At 38.5% G+C, this 24,222-nt stretch overlaps 1 protein-coding gene across 1 annotated transcript; it reads left to right on the plus strand.

The window, feature by feature from the left end:
• Positions 1–1,655: 1,655 nt before the first annotated feature.
• Positions 1,656–23,969, plus strand: LOC107375900 (homeobox protein Hox-D4b). The gene is made up of 7 exons (XM_015944719.3): positions 1,656–1,692; positions 5,685–5,807; positions 6,074–6,111; positions 7,157–7,200; positions 7,354–7,381; positions 21,836–22,064; positions 22,695–23,969. Exons 1-7 carry the CDS (start codon positions 1,656–1,658, stop codon positions 22,991–22,993), a joined length of 798 nt encoding a protein of 265 aa, XP_015800205.2. The 3' UTR covers positions 22,994–23,969.
• Positions 23,970–24,222: the final 253 nt, after the last annotated feature.

Genomic DNA, 24,222 nt, shown 5'->3' on the forward strand with positions numbered 1-24,222 from the left:
GGAGAACTGTCTCAAGTTCAGAGCGGGACAGAGTGGGACAGAATGGGACTCAGCTTAGCAATGTTCCTGAGATGGAAGAAGGAAGAGCGTACAAGAGATCTGACATGAGAATCCAGGTTGAGGGCTGGGTCAAAGGTCACGCCAGGATTCCTGACAGAAGGTTTGGTGTGAGAAGCAAACTGACCAAGAGAGTTTCTGACTTTGGGAACCAGCTTGTCTGGGGCACAGATGAGGATCTCAGTCTTATCTTCATTCAGCTGTAGAAAGTTCCCGACCATCCAGGCTTTGATAGAGTCTAAGCAGGTGTGTAACAGCTGCAGCTTAGACATCTCATGGGGCTTAAAGGAGATGTACAGTTGGATGTCATCTGCATAAAGATGGTAAGAGATTCCTTTAAAGGAGCTCAGGATGTGCTGAAGAGGAAGCAGATAGAGGAGGAAGAGCAGAGGCCCCAGCACAGAACCTTGTGGGACACCATGGGTAAGGGGGGTGGTGGAGGACCTAAACTTGGAGACAGCCACAGAAAGGGAATGCTCAGAAAGATAAGAGGAGAACCACTCCAGAGCAGTTCCTGATTGGCCTACCCAGTCCTATAGCAGGTGATGGTCAACAGTGTCGAAGGCTGCAGTCAGGTCCAGCAGGACCAGAACAGAACAGTCCCCTGCATCACTGTGAGTCAGAAGGTCATTAGAGACCCTAAGAAGAGCTGTTTCAGTAGAATGAGCTCTACGAAAACCTGACTGGAAGCTATCATAGATATGTTCATCAAGAGCAGCTGCGTTGTTTAGCCACAACCTTTTCCAAGATTTTGGAGATGAACGGAAGTTTAGAGATGGGTCTGAAGCTGCTATGGAGAGAGGGGTCGAGACTCGGTTTTTTAAGAAGCAGGTGGATTACAGCGTTCTTAAAGTAAGCAGGGACCTGACCAGAAACCAGAGAAGCATTAATTATAGAGAGCACGCTGGGACCGATGGACTGCAGAGGTCTTCATAGAGTTAACGTTTTGGTTAGCTCAGGCAAAGAAACAGGAGCTAAGATAGGATGATTTTGCAGTTTGTTGTTATTGGGTGTCGTTGAGATACAAAATTTGGATTCTATTGTTTCGATCAGGGGTCACCTACTGCACTATTAAGCTGTTTCTTTGCTCCTACACACCTGATTGAAATGAATGAGTAATTAACAGGCCCGTGCAGAGTTAAGGAGAGGGTGAAATTACCCCATTCAGGTGTGGTAGAGCAGGAAACACAGAAAACTAGCAGGATGGTAGCCCTCAAGCACCTGATTTAGATGAACCTCTTCCTGTTAAGCATGTGTGCGGACAGCATATATTGGTGAATATTAGGCATCTTTTTGAAACAGCTTTGTTGCTGGAAGTGCTCATGGACCCATTTTTATTATCATGTTAAATGACCTTCACACGTATCGGGCCTTTCGGAGCTTTACAGTGAACACACATTCACACATTCACACACTGGTGGTGATGACCTATGTTGTAGCCAAAGCTGCCCTGGGGCACACTGACAGAGGAGTACTGAACACAGGCACCACTGGTCCCTCCGACCTCCCCCAGCAGGCAAGCAGAATGAAATGTCTTGCTCAAGGGCAGAGATACCTGCAGGGATTGATCCTGCAACCCTCTGATTACTGGACAACCCATGGCTCCTGCTGCTGTAAAAAAGCAGAGGAAAAAATGTGAGGTGGCTTTTATTTTGAAATATAGGCTACCGAATCCTCTTGCTGTTTACGTCTCACTTCCAGTCTTAATTCTTTAACTTCATGAAATTCAGCATGAGGCAACTGGAAAAATAGACTCCGTGTGGAAACTTTCAGAAGCTCCACATCTGGATCTGCACCTCTCCTCAGCCAGTGAAAATGCTCTGAGCAGACGGTTTTTGGGTCTTTGTGGAAACTGACTGTCAGCTACCACCAAAACACATTCCAGCTCCATATTTGTCAAAAGTGATTGAATTAGCCATTTTTGCCTTCTATTGATATTTGTTATCACAGCCAATTTTACTGGAAAAAGCTAATCGTAATAAATGAAATGTTAGGTTTAGTGGAACCAGTATAAATCAAGTGTAAAAAAGTAATATAAATTTAGTGTAATCATTTCTGATGATTACAGTCAAAAGGTTCAATATTAAATTCAATACATTCTTACACACTCCAGAAAAATATTAATACATACAATTAATAGAAATAATAAAAAATATCAAAGTATGGAAAATTCAAATTCTAGCATAAGATTAACTATGTTGTTTGCTTTAAACTTAGATCATGATTAATATAGATAACTCCTTCTTAACCTTCAGTGAAAAATCTGATTTAAAATGTGTTTGTTTCTATTCCACTGTGGGATCAATAAAGTCTTATCCTATCTTATATCCTTTAATATCTTTGTTATTTATTTTCCACATAACTCCATCTCCACGTTTTTGTCAAAGTCAGAGCAGCTCCTCTTGTTTTCCTCGTTTATTGAGGCCATTTAATCCCACCCGACTGCAGGCCATAAAGCAACAACATGCATTTGGAGAATAAACGTGACTTTCCGCCCAACTCGAGACACAAAGACGCAAACGCCGCGGCTCCATGGAGTCATTTAGGCCAGACACTGGATGGTTTTATTGGACGCTCTTTTCCTGCCTTAAAGTCATTGTCTGTTGAGGCCAGACGAGCTTCTGTCTCGTTTTTACAGACGGAGAAAACAAAACACAGGAAATGAAATCAGGAGGACGTTTAACCCGCTCTGAGTCTGTGAGTCAGCGTTTGTTTAATTATTATGTCATTATCTAGATTATAAACTGTACATTTAATCTGAAATGGGCCAAAATTTAGGTAAATGTTTTATTTTTATTCATGGAATTGTTAACATTGTTTTTTCAAATGGCGTCTGTGTTTAAACAACCTGAAGCAAAAACTCAGGACTTTAAAACGGTTTTATTCTTATTTACAGGAAGATGAGCTAGGCTAAATAAACGTGAAGCCCCACAACAAAAACTTCAATTTGTTTTTAGGGTTAGTTTTAGTGTTGGTGTCGAGTTTTTTTTAACTACAAACCAGTAAAAATAAAATAAAAATAAAATAAAAAACCCACCTTGTCGATATTTTTGTTTTAACATTATTTAGTCCAAGAATGATTGATTAAATGCAGCTGTTCATTCATTGTTTTTGTAAACGAAGCCTCCAAAAATACGTTGGATTAATAATAATGAGAATAGCAAAATACAGCCACAGCCTTCCTAATCAAACACAGCGGGGCTTAATGGAGATTTATTTGAAAAAGAAATGAAAATTCACAAAACATGGATTGAAACCTAAACTATTTAAAAATTATCAATGTGTACGTCTGTGGAAAACGATAACTATAGTCACGTGCATGGCAAAAAAAGGTAATATATGGTGTTGAAAACGGGCGCTCCTGAGATTACTTTCCTCTCAAAATAATAAGCAATAATAAACTAAATAAATAATAAACTAAATATAATTTTGCTTTTATAAATCAAATTTGGATCAGGAAATTAAAATGAGAGCAAGAGAATAGATTAAGAATTACAGGAAAATGTTTTAAGAAAGGGACAAGTTACATTTAATTGAACCGCCTAAATAATAGTTAAGCACATAATAAATACAGTTCACTAACTTTATTATGTGTTAATGTGTTTGTTCATTTTATTAGAGACACACAATTAGATCCATATCAAGTGGGTTAAATTAAATCCATTAGAAAAATCTTTAAAACTCATAGGGACTAAAACGCCAATAATTCCACATATCAGAGTAAAACATTACAGAACTCTGTGCAAAGTTAAACAAAGATGAATGCTTTTTTTAAGGGGTTCTTTTTATAAACTCAAAATTTATTATCCTGTGTATAATTTTGAATTGATAACATTTGCTGTTACAAATAGAAATGAAAGTCATTTATTTCAAAAGTTTTCTATGAAACACAAATAATTAAATATTTACAAACTAACCCTATTAAATAAAGCAGCGGGTCTGTTTTCATGCAACTAGGATCAAAGGCAAGCCAAATAGTTGCAGGTTGTAGTAACACAAGGGTTCCGCTGGGTGGGGGTGTTGTCTCGCTCTGCATTCTGTTCGCAGCGGTTTGAGAGAGAAAATGAGACGGATGACGTCATTCTTTAAGATTGCACAAATCTTTTATTCGTTTAGTCATAAAATTAGTCTGATACATATTTTATTAATAGCTGTTTTTGTTCTTTTCTTCAAAGAAAACAACTTTTGGGAAAAAAACTTTTGAACGGTTTATCTTAAAGAAAATAATTTCAAAATGTGTATCTCGTTACAGCATTTCTAATCGTTCAGCGTTGAAATAAAACCGATTGATTAAAATAAATATCAAAACATATGTCTGGTAACGTGTTATCAATTTAGACCACAAGATTATCTGTTCAACTAATATTAAAAAAGTAAATCATCATCATGTGAAAGTCCACCTTTGGCTTTGTGAAACTTGTTTGGTCTTTAGAAAGACGGACGGCTTTGAAGGTGAAGAAGAAACAGAAATACCAGTTTGAGAGCATCAGAGACGCGCAAAACAAAAATGTGTTGCATTAAAGCATAAATAGTTTTTTAATCATTCAAAAGCTTGAAACCGTTTGTATAAAAATAAAACTGCTGTTAGCTTTTTATTTATGTTGACTCTTTATAAAAGAATTGAACATTTGTCCAAACAGAAAATAAGTAGATACAATTATTTTACTAAGTTTTAAGTCTAACTTTACTGAGTTTTGCATTAAAAAATGGTTAATTATATATTCCCATAACTTTAATTCAATAACATAGGCGGTCGCCAGCTGTTCTTGCACCTTCAGAATCACGCGACTTTTGAGTTTTTGCTATAAAAATAAGTCACATCTCTACTGAAATGAAAGGAAATGCACAAAAGTTGTCCGTTTTTCAGATTATTGACACAAACAAGCAGACGAAGAAAATTAAAGCTTAAAAGTGGGTTTAAATGTATATGTACAGTCTATGGTTTAAATTAAAAAGAAATTGAGATTTTTTTTATTTTAAAAATCATCAGATTACCGGACAAAGGATTTGGTCAAAGTTGCGGTGGAAAGAATCGTTTTATTCAACAACCATCTACAATGAAAATGGACAAAATCCCAAAAAGTCCAAGTCGTTCTCACAAAAAAATAAAAAATAAATAAAATCAAACTCACTTTGAGAACAAATGAAAACACACTTTTATGTACAAATGTCAAAAGTAAGAGAAAATGTTTTATTTGTTTATTTAAATTTTTTTTATTCCCTCTGAGTTTATATCCCACAATTTCAGTTAAAAAGATTTTGCTTCACAACCGTGCAGACCTTTTCACCTCTTTTATTATTATCTCACTACGTTTTTCAGTTTAATATTCTAAGGTGTCGGTTAACTTTCATTTAATTTATTTCATCCCCTTAAATACCAACTTAGGAGAAAAAATGAGTTTATGGTCTGCATTGCTGCTGCCGCGCGTGTGTAATAAAAAAAAGAGAGAGAGAGAGAGAGAGACCTTTCCATTTTTTGCATTCTGCCCATTTCTGTGACGCGCACGCGTGCGCCCGCACACACACACACACACACACACACACACACACACACACACACACACACACACACACACACACACACACACACACACACTCACAGGTCGTAAAACCGTTTTACGAGCCAGCTCCGACCGCTGTTGGCCGCCACCGGTCATGTGTGCGCGTGCACCACGTACCCTCACGGGCAGTTTTGCGTGGCGCGCTCCCGACAGAGCAGAGTTGCTTCACGACACCCGCGCGCCTCCATGGTCGGTAAAGAATTCTGTTAACTCGAAAAATGTCCAAAAAATTTTACTTCACATTTTAAAATTTCTGCTTTATTTCGTTGAACATTTTCGTTTCAGCTTTAAAACGTTGTTTTTGTTTATTTAAAATTAGGAACAAAATAGCCAGGTGCCGATTTTCCATTTTGTCTGCTGTATTTGAATCCTTTTTCCTTTGCAAAAGAAAAACCCACTTCGGTCATTTCTGGTTGATTTTCATTTTTTGCTTTATTCTGTGTATTTCCTCTCAGGCTGTTGCAGACGGACATGGAGTCAGAACGGCTCACAGGTAAACATCTGAACACAAACTGAGGATGATGCAAACTGGAGGAAGGACAATTATGCATTCTTCAAGATATTAAATCAACATCTAGAGTAAACAGCCGTTCCCTACACATTCTTTGCGTTCAGACCTTTTAATATAGCGAGACAAGTGTTCTCGTGCATTCGTTATTGTCTGTTTTTACATTTTTAAATGACAAAAATGAAACTGCCATTATGAAATTACTACAAAGAAGAGGATGCATCCCCGTGCATGTGAAGGAATGATGCAGCTTTGATAAGATTTGATCTATTTATTAATTCGGTTGTGCTTTAACTGAGTTCTACATATTTGTTTGATTATTTACATTTGTAATTTCTTCATTTGTCATTTTTAGCCACTAGAATGCAAAAAAATGCTTAAAAAAGAGAGCAAACCACAAATCTCGTCGTCCTTCTCTTGACGTTCACTGTTGTCCTTTTTTTTCTTCTGTCTGGTTCGTTTTGAAGCCAGAAACAGGAATAAATTCAGTGAATTTTGCATTCATGCTCCATAAAATGCTCTGGACAGATGGACAGCGCTTTCCCTCCCCTGTTTTTGTTTTCATTGACGTTCTGTTTTACGAGGGCAGCCGGAGTGTCACAAAGACAAAGACACAGTATTTTCTCCTTGGTTTTCTGAATTTTGCATCAGCTACTTTCTTAAAGGGACGCAGGCGGGGTGAGAGAGCTGCAGAGAAACAAAGACAGTATTTCACTGGAGCTGCTCAGTCGAGCTCAGCTGGCACCGAGTATTTACAGCCTGCTGCAATGCGGCAGAGAATCTCTCTCTCTCTCTCTCTCTCTCTCTCTCTCCCTCCCTCCCTCTCTCTCTCTCTCTCTCTCTCTCTCTCTCTCTCTCTCTCTCTCTCTCTCTCTCTCTCTGTGTGTGTGTGTGAGACGTGACGTGACGTGAAGGAGACAATAGGAGACAGAAATATGCAAAGAAGAAAAGAAACATTAAAGTTCAAAAGAAAATGAAAGTGATGACAACAGTGTGATCTCTTGCCTTGAATCATGTTTTATTCTTGCAGAAAGCTGCAAAAGTTCAAACGGACATCAGTGAAGTCCACAGACAGTAAGTTTGTCTTTAAGAAATTACTAAATAAAATAAAATTAAACGAGTTAATGGCTTATTAAACAACTATTTGCTTATTTTAAATCATGGATTAAAGTTTCACATGAAAAGTTTAATAAGTTAACTAGTCATTGTTTAAAATTCCTTTTTCAGGCATTTATGGCTCAAGACTCTGAAACAGGTAGAAGTGAAAATAAAGAAAACATTAATTTAATCATATTTCCCAGTTGTTTATCACAAAGGACTTGTCGTTTCTTCGCATCTCAAAGGAATTCCCAAGATTAGAAACCAGTCGAACATCTCCTTTAAACGTTAAATTTGAAGGGGTGCAGTCTGCAGAACGTGCTATGCTTAGCTTACACCACCAGGGAGAGCCAGAGAACAGGAAATGTGTGACGCGCACACTGCAGTCCAATAAAAGGTGGAGGTTGGGGGAATTTATGAGTTCTGCATTTGAGAGGAAAAAACTGTTGCCTCATTTGGTGCTGTGGTGCTGCTTAAGAACACTAGGTGGCGCAAAATACTAAAATATGACACCCAAACGCCAGCTATTGTTTCACAGGCTCTGCAGTCAGCTTGGAGGTCGTGGGAGGTTTTTTATTTTTTTTAATTTTTTTTTTTACCTTAAATGCACCAAGAAACATTTTCATAGATTTTATGTCAGAAATGGAAAAAGCAGCAGTTTGTGCGTAATTTACCTTTAAAACCTGATTTTTTTGTGGAAGTAAACCGTCTATGAAGTAAACCCAAAATGATACAAAACAAAAATAATAAAACAGATAAAGTTGTTCTGTAAAGATTTTAATAATTTTTAATCAACTGGCAACAAAGTTTGATCATTTTTGAAAGTTTTGTGGACAAAAAGAAAGAAAATACAGAAAAATATGCATTTAAAGCATCGCAAGGGATTATTTATTATCTTTAGATATTGTTTATAAATGTGCGAGACGGGTTTTCTGTGTAACCTTTGCTTTGGAGCTGCTAAAGCAAGCAAAGCGGTGTCCAGTTTGACACAGAGACACACACAGTTCCTCCGTGTGTTTTCACAGAGCTGTTTTATGGCTTTATTGCTCCCCATTTACGGAAATCAAAGCAGGAAACAAATGCTCCCAACCGCATTCCAGACACATCCGGAAAAACAGCTAACAGCGTCCAGTTACATGTTTGAATGGAAAACACTCTGCGCAGAAAAGCTGCATTACGCACAAAACAGAACCATTTTACGCACGATTTTTGTTTACAATAAAAATGAGCGTTTCATAAATTGTACAGTGAAAACTTTTAGTTGGTTGGAAATAGGAGTAAAAAAAAGAAAAGATCGTTATGAAGAAAGAAAAAAGGTCCCATAACGCTTAATTATCTGGCAGCATAGCGTTCCCCCCTCCCCCTATCATTACAGCTCCCCCCCTCCTCTCGCGCCATTATCGAATAAAGTGGCTCTTTGGTGCAGGGCCTAATAATTTATGAACCCATGTGGGAGTTGTGAGAAAGAGAAAAAAAGCAGAGCACGTGACGGTAATAAAGTGAGTTTTATTGCTGCCGCTTGACAAGCCCCAAAATATAACTCAGAGAGAAAAGCCGACCGGCGGCCAGATGGGATCAGATATTTGTGCCAAATCAACAACGCGCCTTGTGCCTCAGAGAGGAAAAACATCCGATTCGGGCCTGATGTTCTGATTCGGTCCGGACCAAACGGGATTTTACGGACGCGTGTTTTAACGCGAGACCAGGACGGAGCAAGTAAGTGCGTCTGGGTTTCATATTTGGCGCAGATATGAAGTTATGGCTATACAGAGAAGAAGGGGGGTCAGGGAGGGACGAGGGTCTCTGTAGAGCTGGGGGACCCCCAGGGGCCTCTGCTGGAGTGTGTGAGGGCTTCGGAAGTCCACCTGCAGCCTAACATCTATAATGTTATTAAACATGTCCGGAAGTTTAGTTTGACACGACAGAAAAGCACCAACATTTCAACATTTCAACAGTTGGACTTGATTCAGTGCGGCTTAACGGTCCTTTTTGTTGCTTATAATCATTTTATCAAGCTGTTGATAACATAAACGTAAGCTTAAGACGTCTGAGTTTTAGGCGTTTATGTTAAAAAAGTTTGAATATTTGGTACGCTGGTGCACTTTTGATAGAATATTTTATATATTTTAAAATGACTGAAATTGACTAAATGAAATAGATCTTGCTATTTTCTATTTTTTAAATTAAAAAATCAGAAATGGGTTTGAAATAATAAAAACCAACTCCAATCGTGCTACACAGATTTTTTTCTCTTATCCTACTAAAGTCCGGGTTTCAGTGTTTTTTTACACGCGTCTGACTGGTGACGAAAAACGGACGTTTTAACGTAATCCAAAATCCCCTAATCATCTCGTTATCATCTTGTAGCATAACTAGAGGAATAATACGTATTTTTGAACTTGATATAAATTATTATGATTTTATTTTAACGTGAACAATTATTTTAAAACGTTTTCAAATTTCTAATTTCAACCTCTTCAGAATAAATACGCTTCCAAGAGTGGGAGCTGGAGTTGTTTTTACGCACGTACGATTTTAAAATCGGTGTTTTTTTGTGCACATTAACGCAATAATTTGCAATAAAATTATAATGTTTATTTATAAACATGCAGCCAGAAAAACAAACAAAAAATGGAATATCTGATCCAGAATCACGCACAAAAAGACCCGCAAAATAATTTAGCAAAAATATATAAATGGTTTAAAATGCTTTAATTGCATTCAGTTGTAGCACACCAGATTACGCAAATACTGTGACTGGGTGTGACATATTTTGCTTTATTTGAAGTCTTCATGTAAGTTTTATATTTTTAAAATGCGATTTTGAATCTTTAAACAATTATGCTTGTTTTACGATGAAAACAGAAACTCGTGCAGCTACTTAGAAATAAAGGAGCAGCTGCAGAACCAAAAGTTTCCTATCCTTCACTTTAATAATGATAAAAGTTGCTGCCATTACGGTGGGAGCCTGCATCATGTCAATGTGAATCACTTTAGTCTGCAATTAAAAGTTAGAATTTTATTTCTTTGTTTCTTTTTCTGAAAACATTCAGACAAAAATGGCAACACTGTCTTTATTTTCACAGGATCGACACGTGATGCAATAGATTTTCTATCTTTCACCAACAGAAAACTGAACTAAAATGTCAGATGACTAATGTAAAAATGTATCTTAACATTGAAAATCAGAAATAAATTATATGCATATTAATCTATTTTAACGATTACAATGTTGCTCCTTCTTAATAAAAGCAGCTGTGAAACCTCCTTAGTCGTAACAATCTTGCCTCAGAATTAATTTACGCACATTTAACACAAAATACACAAAGATGTTTTTGATTAGTTATTTTTGCACAAAACGACCATCTTCATCGTCTGTTTATCTGTTGACTGATGTGTTTCTTTTGGTCAGATCGTTCTTTTAAATAAGACATAATTAAATAATAATATATTTAATTTACACTGAGATTTTTGCGGCTCCTGTTGGCGCAGCGCTGCGCTGCGCGGCTTTCCAGAGCTGGAGGTCGCAGTTAATGTCTAAACCGGGTTAAAGCAGCACCCAGCTCGGCTTTGACCCGGTAGAGGGCCGGGGGTGGAGGGGTGAGCCGGCGGTCAGCCTGTCTAAGATGAAAAAGTGAAACGACCCCCAGAAAGAAAAGCCACAACTGAATGGATTTTTTACCCCAAACTCGGGCTGAGAGGAGCATCATTTCACGCGCTCCTCTCGGGAGGAGAGCGGGCGGTTTGTTCCTCAAAATAAAAACACAATAAGCGTCAAAATAAAATATTATATTTTCAGCTAAAACCTGATTATCCTCACAGCAAATGAAAAAAAAAGAATAATCATAATCAACTAAAACTTTGAGTTAAGATGTTGTTTTTCCTTTGGAGTCAGAGCGGCGATTGGCTTTTAGCGCAACAATCAAACGGCGCAACAATGGATCCGCGGCTCCCGCAGGCCGCCTGAACTCTGCGTGGTCCCCAGCGCGAGCCCCTGCGTGGCCCTGTCCAGCGCGAGGACTAATGAAACGGTGAACCAGCGGTCAACGATTCTGATTGACCCTCTGGCGACCTGCGGGCAGCTAGGCTACATTCTAAAAGAAGAATGCTCTTTGAAAAAGTGAAACATCGCTCTGTTGTTGTTGTGGTCTCTAAAAAGAAGTCCACCCAAAGTTCAAGCTGCTTTCAAATGGCGCCAGCTAATGACTCCTGCTCTTAAAATTGTGAAAAATGAAAGTTTTTTTTTGTAAAAGTCTTTTTTTAAACCCAAATTATTGATTATCTGTTAAAGTTGAATGATATGTGGTCATTTGTAAATCTGCAGAAGGGTGAAGTTTCATCACTCACATCAGAATCAATCTGAATAGTTCAGGATCAGCGTGTTTGAGCTCCAGCCCTCCTTTGTGTTTAGCTTTCCCAATGCTTAATGTGAACCAAATCGTGCTTAAACAAAGTTTGGCTGCTCCTCTCACTCCTGCAACTCATTTTTTTGGAAGGGGGTGATTTAGAGCAACAAATGGTTCTGATGGAGTTTTCATCCACAGCTCATTCATCCAGACATGGGAATTTAGTAGAACATGTAAACAGCAGAAAATGAAAGGACGGTCTGCAGGAATACATAAACTTGCCCAAGGCGATAAATAGAAACTTAAACCAGAACACACATGGACAATAATGTGACTGTCGGCTGAATTCATAATTACTTTCTGTGTGTGAACAAAGGTGTGTGTGTGTGTGTGTGTGTGTGTGTGTGTGTGTGTGTGTGTGAGTGTGAGTGTGTGTGTGTGTGTGTGTGTGTGTGTGTGTGTGTGTGTGTGTGTGTGTGAGTGTGAGTGTGAGTAGAGCTTGGAAAAGATACAAAATTCAAATCAGCACAGCCGTTATAGTTTGCAATGCCCAAAACCAATCAGCTTTGATTAAACGTGTTCCACTGTCAGCTGATTTGCTAAATCGTTATGGAGCTGCATGGGAACCATCAGGATCCAAATGAAAGGTTTAGCCTCAGGGCAAAGTTCTGATCCTCATTTCAGCTCAGTTTGAGGCACAGAAATGACCACCAGCAGACTCTCTAATGCTGCTCACGTGCACACTGTGGTTGGTCGCCTGTTTACCAGCAACTTTGGCACGTCACCAGCTGTCACCCGGCACTAAATACTCTGAAAGAAGGGGGATCTGCAGTCCTTGTCTGGTAAATAAAGTTTTAATGGAAGCCAAATCTAAAACGTTGATTCAGGTGATCTAGTTTTTGTGTCTGATGGTTTGTTATTTTAACAGCTTTATTGGTCAATCTTATTTTAGGACCCAAACTAAAAAGACAAGAATCAGAAAAGTGTCTAAAAATAAACATCATTACCACTGTTTTTACCTTTATCGGTCTATCTTTGCACTAAACCTCTCACATAAAGCCTCATCTGAAGTTTTATTCTTGTAGTTTACCATCCAGAATGAGCCGTTTCAGGGTTCTGTCACTTCAAAGTTTTTATTTTTTAAACAAAAAGGTGCCAATTAGCCACAAAGCTGAAGTGGTATCCAGAAGCCGTTGGTCACTCATAAGTGGTCAGCCTGTGGCGTGATCATGTGTTTCACAAAAGAGTATGTGATGGCGTGATGTAAGGGGTGAGGGCATGGTATCCACACTGCCAACGCGGACTTATTTTATTGTTTTTTTTTATCCCTATTGAAGCCATGTTCTGATCTTTTATGCAAGCTGCTTCGGGCGTCTGTCCTTCACAGTCCCTGTGAACTGGTGATCTGTGCTTCAGCTCTAATGACCAGAAGCTCCTGGATCTCTGCATTGCACCAGTTTTTTTTTTATCTCAGCTGTTTATGTTTACAAAAGGATTCCCCATGTTTACTTGCATTTTAAGTATTGTTATTGGTTGAGACTTGGCGGACATTTCACACATCATTATGACATCTTCACTGAAAAATCCGACATTGCAGTAATATTACTATCAAGGTTGGTGGCACAAATGGCTCAAAATTCTCACCTTGCCATGCAACCATGGAACATACAAAGGACACACTATGGCTGTGGTATTACCCTGATATGCTGCTGCAGTGTTTCATTTGATACAGGCTTAAAGGTGCAATGTGTAATAATGAAGTAAGACGACATCCTAAGGTCAAATTTGGTTACTGCAGTCCATTCTTGTAAGCATAAAGTTACTTTATTACTGCTGTTTCATGAGTTTCATGGCTGCTGCCGGTTATGGATCAGTACTAGAAGATTCTAGATAAGCAAAGATGGGTCACAGACAGACAGACAGACAGAGAGATGATAGATAGAAGATAGATAGATAGATAGATAGATAGATAGATAGATAGATAGATAGATAGATAGATAGATAGATAGATAGATAGATAGATAGATAGATAGATAGATAGATAGATAGATAGATGATAGATAGATAGATAATAGATGATAGATGATAGATGATAGATAGATAGATAGATAGATAGATAGATAGATAGATAGATAGATAGATAGATAGATAGATAGATAGATAGATAGATAGATAGATAGATAGATAGATAGATAGATGATAGATGATAGATAGATAGATAGATAGATAGATAGATAGATAGATAGATAGATAGATAGATAGATAGATAGATAGATAGATGATAGATAGATAATAGATAATAGATAGATGATAGATAGATAGATAGATAGATAGATAGATAGATAGATAGATAGATAGATAGATAGATAGATAGATAGATAGATAGATAGATAGATAGATAGATAGATGATAGATAGATAGATAGATGATAGATAGATAGATAGATAGATAGATAGATAGATAGATAGATAGATAGATAGATAGATAGATAGATAGATAGATAGATAGATAGATAGATAGATAGATAGATAGATAGATAGATAGATAGATAGATAGATAGATAGATAGATAGATGATAGATAGATAATAGATAATAGATAGATGATAGATAGATGATAGATAGATAGATAGATAGATAGATAGATAGATAGATAGATAGATAGATAGATAGATAGATAGATAGATAGATAGATAGATAGATAGATAGATAGATAGATGATAGATAGATGATAGATAGATAGATGATAGATGATAGATAGATAGATAGATAGATAGATAGATAGATAGATAGATAGATAGATAGATAGATAGATAGATAGATAGATAGATAGATAGATAGATAGATGATAGATGATAGATGATAGATAGATGGTAGATAGATGATAGATAGATAGATAGATAGATAGATAGATAGATAGATAGATAGATAGATAGATAGATAGATAGATAGATAGATAGATAGATAGATAGATAGATAGATGATAGATAGATAATAGATAATAGATAGATGATAGATAGATGATAGATAGATAGATAGATAGATAGATAGATAGATAGATAGATAGATAGATAGATAGATAGATAGATAGATAGATAGATAGATGATAGATAGATGATAGATAGATAGATGATAGATGATAGATAGATAGATAGATAGATAGATAGATAGATAGATAGATAGATAGATAGATAGATAGATAGATAGATAGATAGATAGATAGATAGATAGATAGATAGATAGATAGATAGATAGATAGATGATAGATGGTAGATAGATGATAGATGGTAGATAGATGATAGATAGATAGATAGATAGATAGATAGATAGATAGATAGATAGATAGATAGATAGATAGATAGATAGATAGATAGATAGATAGATAGATAGATAGATAGATAGATAGATAGATAGATAGATAGATAGATAGATAGATAGATAGATAGATAGATAGATAGATAGATAGATAGATAGATTCAGACCCAAGGGGATCCTTATTCAAAAGACACCAACACGATAAAACCAGGCCAACACAATCCTGGGAATTTTATGAAGCCAAAACGGAAGTGGCAAAAATAGCTTTTTGTGTTAGCTGTTAACTAGTAGCTACAGTCAGGTCCATAAATATTGGGACATTGACACAATGCTAACATTTTTGGCTCTAAACACCACCACAATGGATATCAAATGAAACAATCAAGATGAGCTTTAACTGCAGACTGTCAGCTTTCATTTGAGGATATTTACATCCAAATCAGGTGAACGGTGCAGGAATTACAACACATGCATGTTTGCATATGTGCCTCCCACTTGTTAAGGGACCAAAAGTAATGGGACAGAATAAGAACCATAAATCAAACTTATACATTTCAATACTTGGTTGCAAATCCTTTGCAGTCAAATACAGCCTGAAGTCTGGAACACATAGACATCACCAGACGTTGGGTTTCATCCCTGGTGATGCTCTGCCAGACCTCTACTGCAACAGTCTTCAGTCCCTGCTTGTTCCTGGGGCATTTTCCCTTCAGTTTTGTCTTTAGCAAGTGAAATGCATGCTCAATCTGTCATGTTCTGGGGCAAATGTCTAACCCAAGACATGCAGAATCAGGAGACGGACACAAATTGAAGGAAAAAATAAATATTTTATTAAAACGAGGAACTAAGGGCACACTGGAAGTCCAGCGGGTGAGGAAACGGGAAGCAGCGTCTAGAGGGAAAAGCAACAGAGGTGAGTACTGGGATCTGTAGTCCAAATGAGGGAAACTGACGGAGGGACTTAAGGTTTGGGAAGATCAGAAGAGCTAGGGAGGGGTGAGCCAGGGTAATAATCCAGGAGATGAATAGTGAGCGGTTGAGATGGTGAGAGGGGATGTTTCCGAGAGGCCGGTGTGGGGTTGGAGAGGGAGCGAGACGCGGTGGAGAGCGGGTCAGTTAAGTGGGTGGATGGTGAACCAGGAAGTGAGCTGGTGAGAGATCCTCACAGAGTTGGGTAGAAGACCTGAGGTGAAGCCAACCTGAGGTGAGCAATCCAAACAAAACCCAGAGGTTAGTCGAGGTTTACACACACAAGAGTACAAAATCTAGAGACGAGTTTTTCGAAGGCTAGAGACTACCTGTCAGTAGTAATCTTCCGGCGTCGAGTCACGTCCACCATCCTCCTTATGAGCAGGCCCGCTGATTAGCTGAACGAGGAACAACTGTCGCTCCCTCTCCTGAAACCAAACACTCATGACACAATCGGGTCAGGTGATTGACTTGGCCATTGCAAAACAGTCCACTTCTTTCCCTTCAAAAACTCTTTGGTTGCTTTTGCAGTATGCTTTGGGTCATTGTCCATCTGCACTGTGAAGCGCCGTCCAATGAGTTCTGAGGTATTTGGCTGAATATGAGCAGATAATATTTCCCGAAACACTTCAGAATTCATCGTGCTGCTTTTGTCAGCAGTCACATCATCAATAAATACAAGAGAATCAGTTCCACTGGCAGCCATACATGCCCACGCCATGACACTTCCAGCACCATGCTTCACTGATGAGGTGGTATGCTTAGGATCATGGGCAGTTCCTTTCCGTCTCCATACTCTTCTCTTCCCATCACTCTGGTACAAGTTGATCTTGGTCTCATCTGTCCATAGGATGTTGTTCCAGAACTGTGAAGGCTTTTTTAGAAGTTGTTTGGCAAACTCTAATCTGGCCTTCCTGTTTTTGGGGCTCACCAATGGTTTACATCTTGTGGTGAACCCTCTGTATTCACACTGGTGGAGTCTTCTCTTGATAGTTGACTTTGACACCGATAGACCTTCCTCCTGGAGAGTGTTCTTGATCTGGCCAACTGTTGTGAAGGGTGCTTTCTTCACCAGGGAAAGGATTCTTCGGTCATCTGCCACAGTTGTTTTCCGTGGTCTTCCGGGTCTTTTGGTGTTGCTGAGCTCACCGGTGCGTTCCTTCTTTTTGAGAATGTTCCAAACTGTTGTTTTGGCCACGCCTAATGTTTTTGCTATCTCTCTGATAGGTTTCTTTTGTTTTTTCAGCCTAATGATGGCTTGCTTCACTGATAGTGACAGCTCTTTGGATCTCATCTTGAGAGTTGACAGCAACAGATTCCAGATGCAAATAGCATACTTGAAATTAACTCTGGACCTTTTATCTGCTCATTGTAATTGGGATAATGAGGGAATAACACACACCTGGCCATGGATAAGCTGAGAAGCCAATTGTCCCATTACTTTTGGTCCCTTAACAAGTGGGAGGCACATATGCAGACTGTTGTAATTCCTACACCGTTCACCTGATTTGGATGTAATTACCCTCAAATAAATGCCGACAGTCTGCAGTTAAAGCACATCTTGTTCGTTTCATTTGATATCCATTGTGGTCGTGTATAGAGCCAAAAATGTTAGCATTGTGTCGATGTCCCAATATTTATGGACCTGACTGTACATTGGTTTATTTGTTCCAACCAGAACAGCCCCATCCTCAGCTCCACCTCTTTCCCAATTGTCTGGGAATAATGAGACGGTGGTGGAAACCTCCCATTTTAAATCAAAAACTTATAATTCAAGCCTATGGACATTATTTGTTCAGTACACATGTTGATGGATAAAACACAACAATAAAAGCATAAATAACAAAACAAACAATAACACACAAACACACCTATACCAAACACACACACTTGCATATCACGTACTACATGTTCAATGTCTAACATCCAAACATTACATTGTTATGTCTGGTGTTAACACTCTTGGGTATTTTATGGTAGGGAGCACTTACTACACTTATTATGGTAAAATTTCTCCAGCATAATAGGAAGTGTGGTTGTTTGTCACCTTGCTTTTAGCTTGCTGTTATAGTTCTGAACGACTCATTAGAGAAAGTAAAACATGATTGACTCATATTCACTTGTTTCACTATAATATTGAGTTGTTGGTAATTGAAAAAGTAGCTTTTGTTTAGAGTAGACTACTTACCTCTGATTCACCGTTAGCATTGCTAGCTCAATGTTAGCCTCTTGCCTTCTTTACTGAGGTAAAATAAATAGATGCCATGCCTTCTTAGGGGTACAAGAAATAACTTCTGGATGTCTCTGATTTACTGGTTTCACTTTTTTAAACAGTTCTGGAGCTTTTTGCATGCCAGTGTCAAATTACAAGTGCCGGTGTTTCGACTATCCGTGCTACTCATCGATATGTGCTACTTTTGGGAAATGCGCAGACCGATGACTGCGTCACAGGCTGTTTATCTGAAGAGACGCGCTACCCCTGGAAGTTGTTATTTTACTGCTTGTTGTATGTTTACCTGACAGTTAGCTTGTAAATGGCTTGTAAAATTTCGTTATTATACTGTAAACAAGAAATTTTTCCCACTGTTTACTGTCATTCACAGATTCATGACAAACACAGTATTTTTCATAAATAAATCATGACAAACACTGTATTTTTTTGCTAATAATTAGTATTTTTGAGCAATATCATCTATTTAAAATAAACCATGCTTAATAAGAGTTACTATACTGTAAACGAGCGTAACTGTCGTAACACGCCGTGGTAGGAATATTTGATGAGGAAGCACGGATAGTCAAAACTGCAGTGCTGCAGCATTAGCTTGGAAATTTCACAAACTCACAGAGTATAAACAGTAACATTGTTCTTTTGATTTTTGAAAGGAGAAAATGTGACTATCCTCTAACCGGCTGATAATGACATCTGTTTCAATATAACTTTTCTTCCAACATGACATTAGGCTGTTTTGGGATTTTATTTACATATTGCTCCTTTAAGAAATCAAGCTGAAACTGCCCATACCCATCCTCTGCTCAGGCTACTATAAGCTGAGAAGTTCCAACATCTGGGAGGAGCCCAAAATGGAGCTGCTGCTCCTCCAGCAGTAGCTCTTTGTTGCATTCAAGAGGTGGTTCTACTAATTTCGTGTTGTGTGACATCGAAAACGAAACTTTTCAGAACGGCTCATTTTAATCATATAATTTCTAAAACCAACAGAAAATGAGTGGATTGATATTTTCTCATGTTTGGAGTGTTTATAGAGGCAGTAGAAGCCCACATGGCAGCACACAATGCAAAAGGTGAGTTTCCCACCATTTGTCCTCTTTGATTTATTTTACATGAAACCATTCTTATTGCTTCAGTTGAAGAAAATACTTGAAAGAAAAAAAAATGTTATTGATGTTTTTCCTCTTGATGTGAAGTTAAAGGGTTAAATGTCTTAAACTAAATATGACCTATATGTAACCAGTGACCAGGCGATAATCCAGCTATTTGACATATTTAACACACAGTCAGAAGATGAACTACTCTGGATGTTTTCAAATCCCTCTCCAGCTGTGCTGCAGACACGTTTCACAACCCTGAAAATCACCAACATGTGCCGCTCTGAGGCCCTTCTGGTTTACAATAATTACACGTATGCATCATAATTAATGTGGTGTGTCCTATTAATGACTTATTGATATCAAAAGATGCAAACTACAGCACAAGTAATGGCTGCAATAAATTACACAAACGGGGCCATCTTGGAAAATGGAGAAATGTGTTGAGTGTAATTACTTTCAGGCAGATTTAACAGTGTGGTCTTTTCATTTTTAAGGGGGGTGGGATGAGTGTCAGGAACAAAAAGGAGCCATCAGCAGCAGCCAGCCGTGACGAGAAGCTTTGCCTATATATACCCTGTAGAACCGAATGTGTGTGGAGCTGCCTCGGTCACAGATTGGGTTCTAGGGGAGTCTATGGGTGATGACTAGACATCCATCAAAATCCTTGACAGGAAGGGGAAAAGGGATGACCGTTTGCTGGGCTTCTGTTTAGCCAGAGGATCACATCCTTCTTCAGTCCTTTCATGTTCCAGGGCTCATGTACATCCTACACCTACTTGACTTTTTCGAAGGGTTATAAATGTTAAGTCACTTGACAGGAACTTAGTTTGTCTTGTTTTTTGCCTGAGTTTCATTGAGTCCTCCTGCTGGTTTTCACGTTGAATGTTCAGCTTTATTTATCACTTCAACTAATTTAATTCAGAACTGCCATTGTTGACTTTTGATGAATAAATGACAACATCTTGATCTGGGTGCTGTTTATGTAAACTTGATTAAATGAGCCACACTTACAAATGCAATTACGTGTGGAGCTATTGAGTGACTAGATAAAAGCACATGCAAAGAAAATTCTGACCAATAAAATGCGAAACAAATGTGTCCAATAAAATGTGCAAAATCCAGATTTTCCCAATAAAATGCGCTAAATACAACTTTTTCTGTTAGAATGTGCAAAATGCAGGTTTTCTCCAATAAAATGCATAAAATACAACATTTTCCAATAGAATGCATAAAATCCCGATTTTATGCAATAAAATGCAGAGCTGCAATAATTGATAAAACGTCAAAAATCCTAATTTCCCTCAATAAAACAAAACAAGAATAGTGTTTTGAGACTAGAGCGCCTGTAAATTTGGAATGCACGCATGACTAAGACATAAAGAAACTATTTAAACCAACTTACTGAGCTCATTTAAACCTCAGCCATGAGCTTGTCATTAGAACAGTTAGAAAGATTCAGCTCAGCTCCTTTCACGTTAACTGCAAAAGTAAGTTTATTCCTCGTTTACTCACAAAAATTACCATGTTTGGGGAGCAGATGTATTGAGCCTATCAATGTGAAAGGTAATATTTTTAGATTGGCTGATAGTTTAGCTTATAGCTTCATTTTTTTAATTTGCAAATACCAAGTACGCATCTGCGCGTGGACGCATTGTGCGTTTTTCTCCACTTGTGAGGCCGGGTTACACCTCCTCCTCATCCCTTTCACTATTTTCCATTTTTCCTGCAACATTATCGCGCTTCGATAAATAAAATTCGCATTTTTCACAATTTCTCGCTTTACGCATCATTTTTTAAGCCAAGTAATCTATCTCGTCCCTTCTGCTTTTAATGGCCGGTGGTGGTGCGCGGGGTGGGACAACACCCCAGCCTGACCCCTTCCCAGAACAAAGCCAACTACTAGTCACTGTCTGGGAACCTTTTATCCCATTCTTTCATTCCGGGGCCCTTCTTTTCTGACCGGCCACGTTTTTGTTGAGCGTCCTTTGACTCTCCACAAGGCCAAATATGGCCCCGCAGTCCCTCAATATGGGCGAGATTAATTTTTCAACTCTGCCATCTGTGGGGGTAAGAAGTCATAAATCTAGTGTTCGAATAGCGTGGGAGGATATAGATATAGATATAGAGATATAGATAGAGATGTGTTTATTTGCTTTATTTCTTCTTTCTTGCGCCTTTTTGTTATTTTTCAAACGCTAATCGTGGTCATTTTCCCAGACAGCAAATCTTCATTAGCCCCAAGATGAACATTTTTTCTTCCAAATTATCCCATTACGTCGGACATAAACAATCCAAAGTGCCGCCTCTCATTGGCTGGCCGTAGGGTCACGTGACCCCCGCGGCCGTCCGTCTATTTGACAGCCGCAGGATGGCTTGATGCCAGAGGGGGGAAAAAGAGACAGAGAGAGGGAAAGAAAAATTAGTATTCTCCTACTAGCCTCGCTATAAATCAATCATGGAGTCCTACGTGGTGAGCTGTAAATATGCGGAGCCGCAGTTCCCGCCTTGTGAAGAAGATTACAGTAATTTTACTGAGCAAGGGGGGTATTACAACAACCCCCAGGACAGTGGTAGTTACGGCGGAGGCTATCAGCCCATGCAACCCCCTCTACCTCCGTACGCATCACAACAAACCGGCTACCCACACTCTTTGCAGGGCCACCACCGGGAGGATGGAGAGGACCAGCCGCAGCATCAGACCTACCCGGTCTACAGGGAGACTGATGCGCGCGGGAAGGAGAGGTTCCCCGCGGGGGACCTGCAGTGCCAGACCTGGATGACCAACGTGAAGCCCGCTCAGGTGCAGAGGAAAACGGCCTGCCTGGGTAAAGACAAGCCGCCCATTGTTGTCTACCCCTGGATGAAGAAGGTACACGTCGCGCACGGTGAGAGCAGGGATGGAAGAGACACACTCACCCTGGTTTCTGCTTCTGTTCGAGCAATATTTATTCTGCTTTCGGTTTTTTCCCTTTCCTCTTTCGTCCATTTGTGAGGATCGTTTTTGTTGTCGAGTTATTTACGAGCTTGGTGAGACCAGGCGAGAATTACAGCCCCTATAAAGTTTTATGACCCTGCCACAGCCTTTGCGTGTGCGTGTGTGTGTGTGTGTGTGTGCGTGTGTGTGTGTGTGTGTGTGTGTGTGTGTGTGTGTGTGTGTGTGTGTGTGTGTGTGTGTGTGTGTGTGTGTGTTGCACAGCAATGCGGCTCAGAAAAGCTGCAAGTTAACGGTAACAATCGTTTTTTGGACCTCCTCTCGCCAACCAGGAACGCATTAAGACGCACTTAAAGAATATCTTATAATGTTTAGATAAGATTTGAAAAGAAATCTTTATAAATACGTAAATATATGTTTTAAAGAAATATGGCAACTAGAAAACAATATTTGGCCTCTAAGATATTTATTCTAAATACTTGTATTATTATTATTATTATTATTATTATTATTATTATTATTATTATTATTATTATTATTATTATTATTATTATTATTATTATTATTATATGTTTTGTTACAGTTAATCCGAACCACGTGGGCCCGGAGCCGAAGCGGTTGCGGACGGCCTACACGCGCCAGCAGGTTCTGGAGCTGGAGAAGGAGTTCCACTTCAGCCGTTACCTCACGCGCCGCCGCCGGGTGGAGGTGGCTCACGCGCTCTGCCTGTCCGAGCGTCAGGTGAAGGTGTGGTTCCAGAACCGGCGCATGCGCTGGAAGAAAGACAACAAGCTGCCGAACACCAAAGGAAGAAGCAAAAACAAGAAAACCACAGACAACAACAATAACAACGACAGCGTGAAGACCGCGATAAGCGTCTGAAACTCCCCAAAACAAGAGCAGAAAATGGAACTATCGCCGCAAAAACTCAGGTTGCGGAATTGATCCAAGGTGATTGAAGTCTTGAAGGACAATTCTAGGTGAAACCTCGCCGGATTGACCAAAATCTTTGTGAATTCTTTAATCTATTTCTTCTTTTTCACATTTTATTCTGAAGGATTTCAAACATTCCTAATTTACAGGTCATAGAGGCTGCAATCTTTTCTAATGAATGTATTTGAGTTGTAATAATCTTTTTTTCTAGGGTTGCAGACGATCTGTCACCTTTATAGTACAAAAACAACGCAGTTTCACTGATTTCTAAGGATAATGAGATGTCTTTTTGCCTAAACAGGGTTTCTTTCTACAGGGTAAACTTACAGGGTTTTATATTAGCTACCTAAACTAATTTATGAATATGCACATTACCAAAATGTTCCACAAACTGGCGCTTAAAGGCTTAAAAACAAACAGAAACCAGCAGCAGGAAGATCAAATCGCTCGCTGGCTGACTTAGTTGGATAAATACTGTTCTAGCTTTTTGTAGGAAAGTAGCCATATTGTCCTGTCCATCCCCAAAAAAAGTTTATTTTTTGTTGTATTTTTTAATTTTTTTGCTTTTGTGGGCACAAATTAGAAGTAGGCCAGCAGATCATGCACAACATTGATTCAGCTGATGTTCTCAGGGTGACAGGGTTTTATAAAAAGAACTTCCTTGACTGTTTGTTTATTAGCCCCTTATGTTAATGTGGCATACGAAGCATTGATTTTATTCTATTGAACCTTTACGTCAGTACTTATTTTGTATGATTTTAGAAACGTGTTTTATTCTTTTACCAATTGTCTTTGTTCTTTTTGAATCTGTGTTTATTTTTTGAAAAGAAAACATCATTTGATTTTTTATACGTTTAAATGTTTTGATAAAGTAGATAAAAAAGAAATAAAAAAAACTGAATCTGTGTGTGCAGGAGGATTTTTCCTTTATGTGTGTGTTTCATGCAGGGGGACCAACGGAAGTGACGTATGTCAACATGAAACTATCGTCTCAAACAACAAATCCAAAATCCAAAACCTTGCACTAAAAACATTCCACTGAATTAAAAATTATATAGAGAAATATATGCAATGATGTAGCTCTGTTAATTGAATTAAACGAATTAAACGTTAAAAATGTACAAATTTAAATGCTTTCCACGCGATATTTCTCCACTATTTAACCAATAAAGAATAAA

The sequence above is a fragment of the Nothobranchius furzeri genome, chromosome 12, assembly GCF_043380555.1.
Source record: "Nothobranchius furzeri strain GRZ-AD chromosome 12, NfurGRZ-RIMD1, whole genome shotgun sequence".
NCBI classification, from domain to species: Eukaryota; Metazoa; Chordata; class Actinopteri; order Cyprinodontiformes; family Nothobranchiidae; genus Nothobranchius; species Nothobranchius furzeri.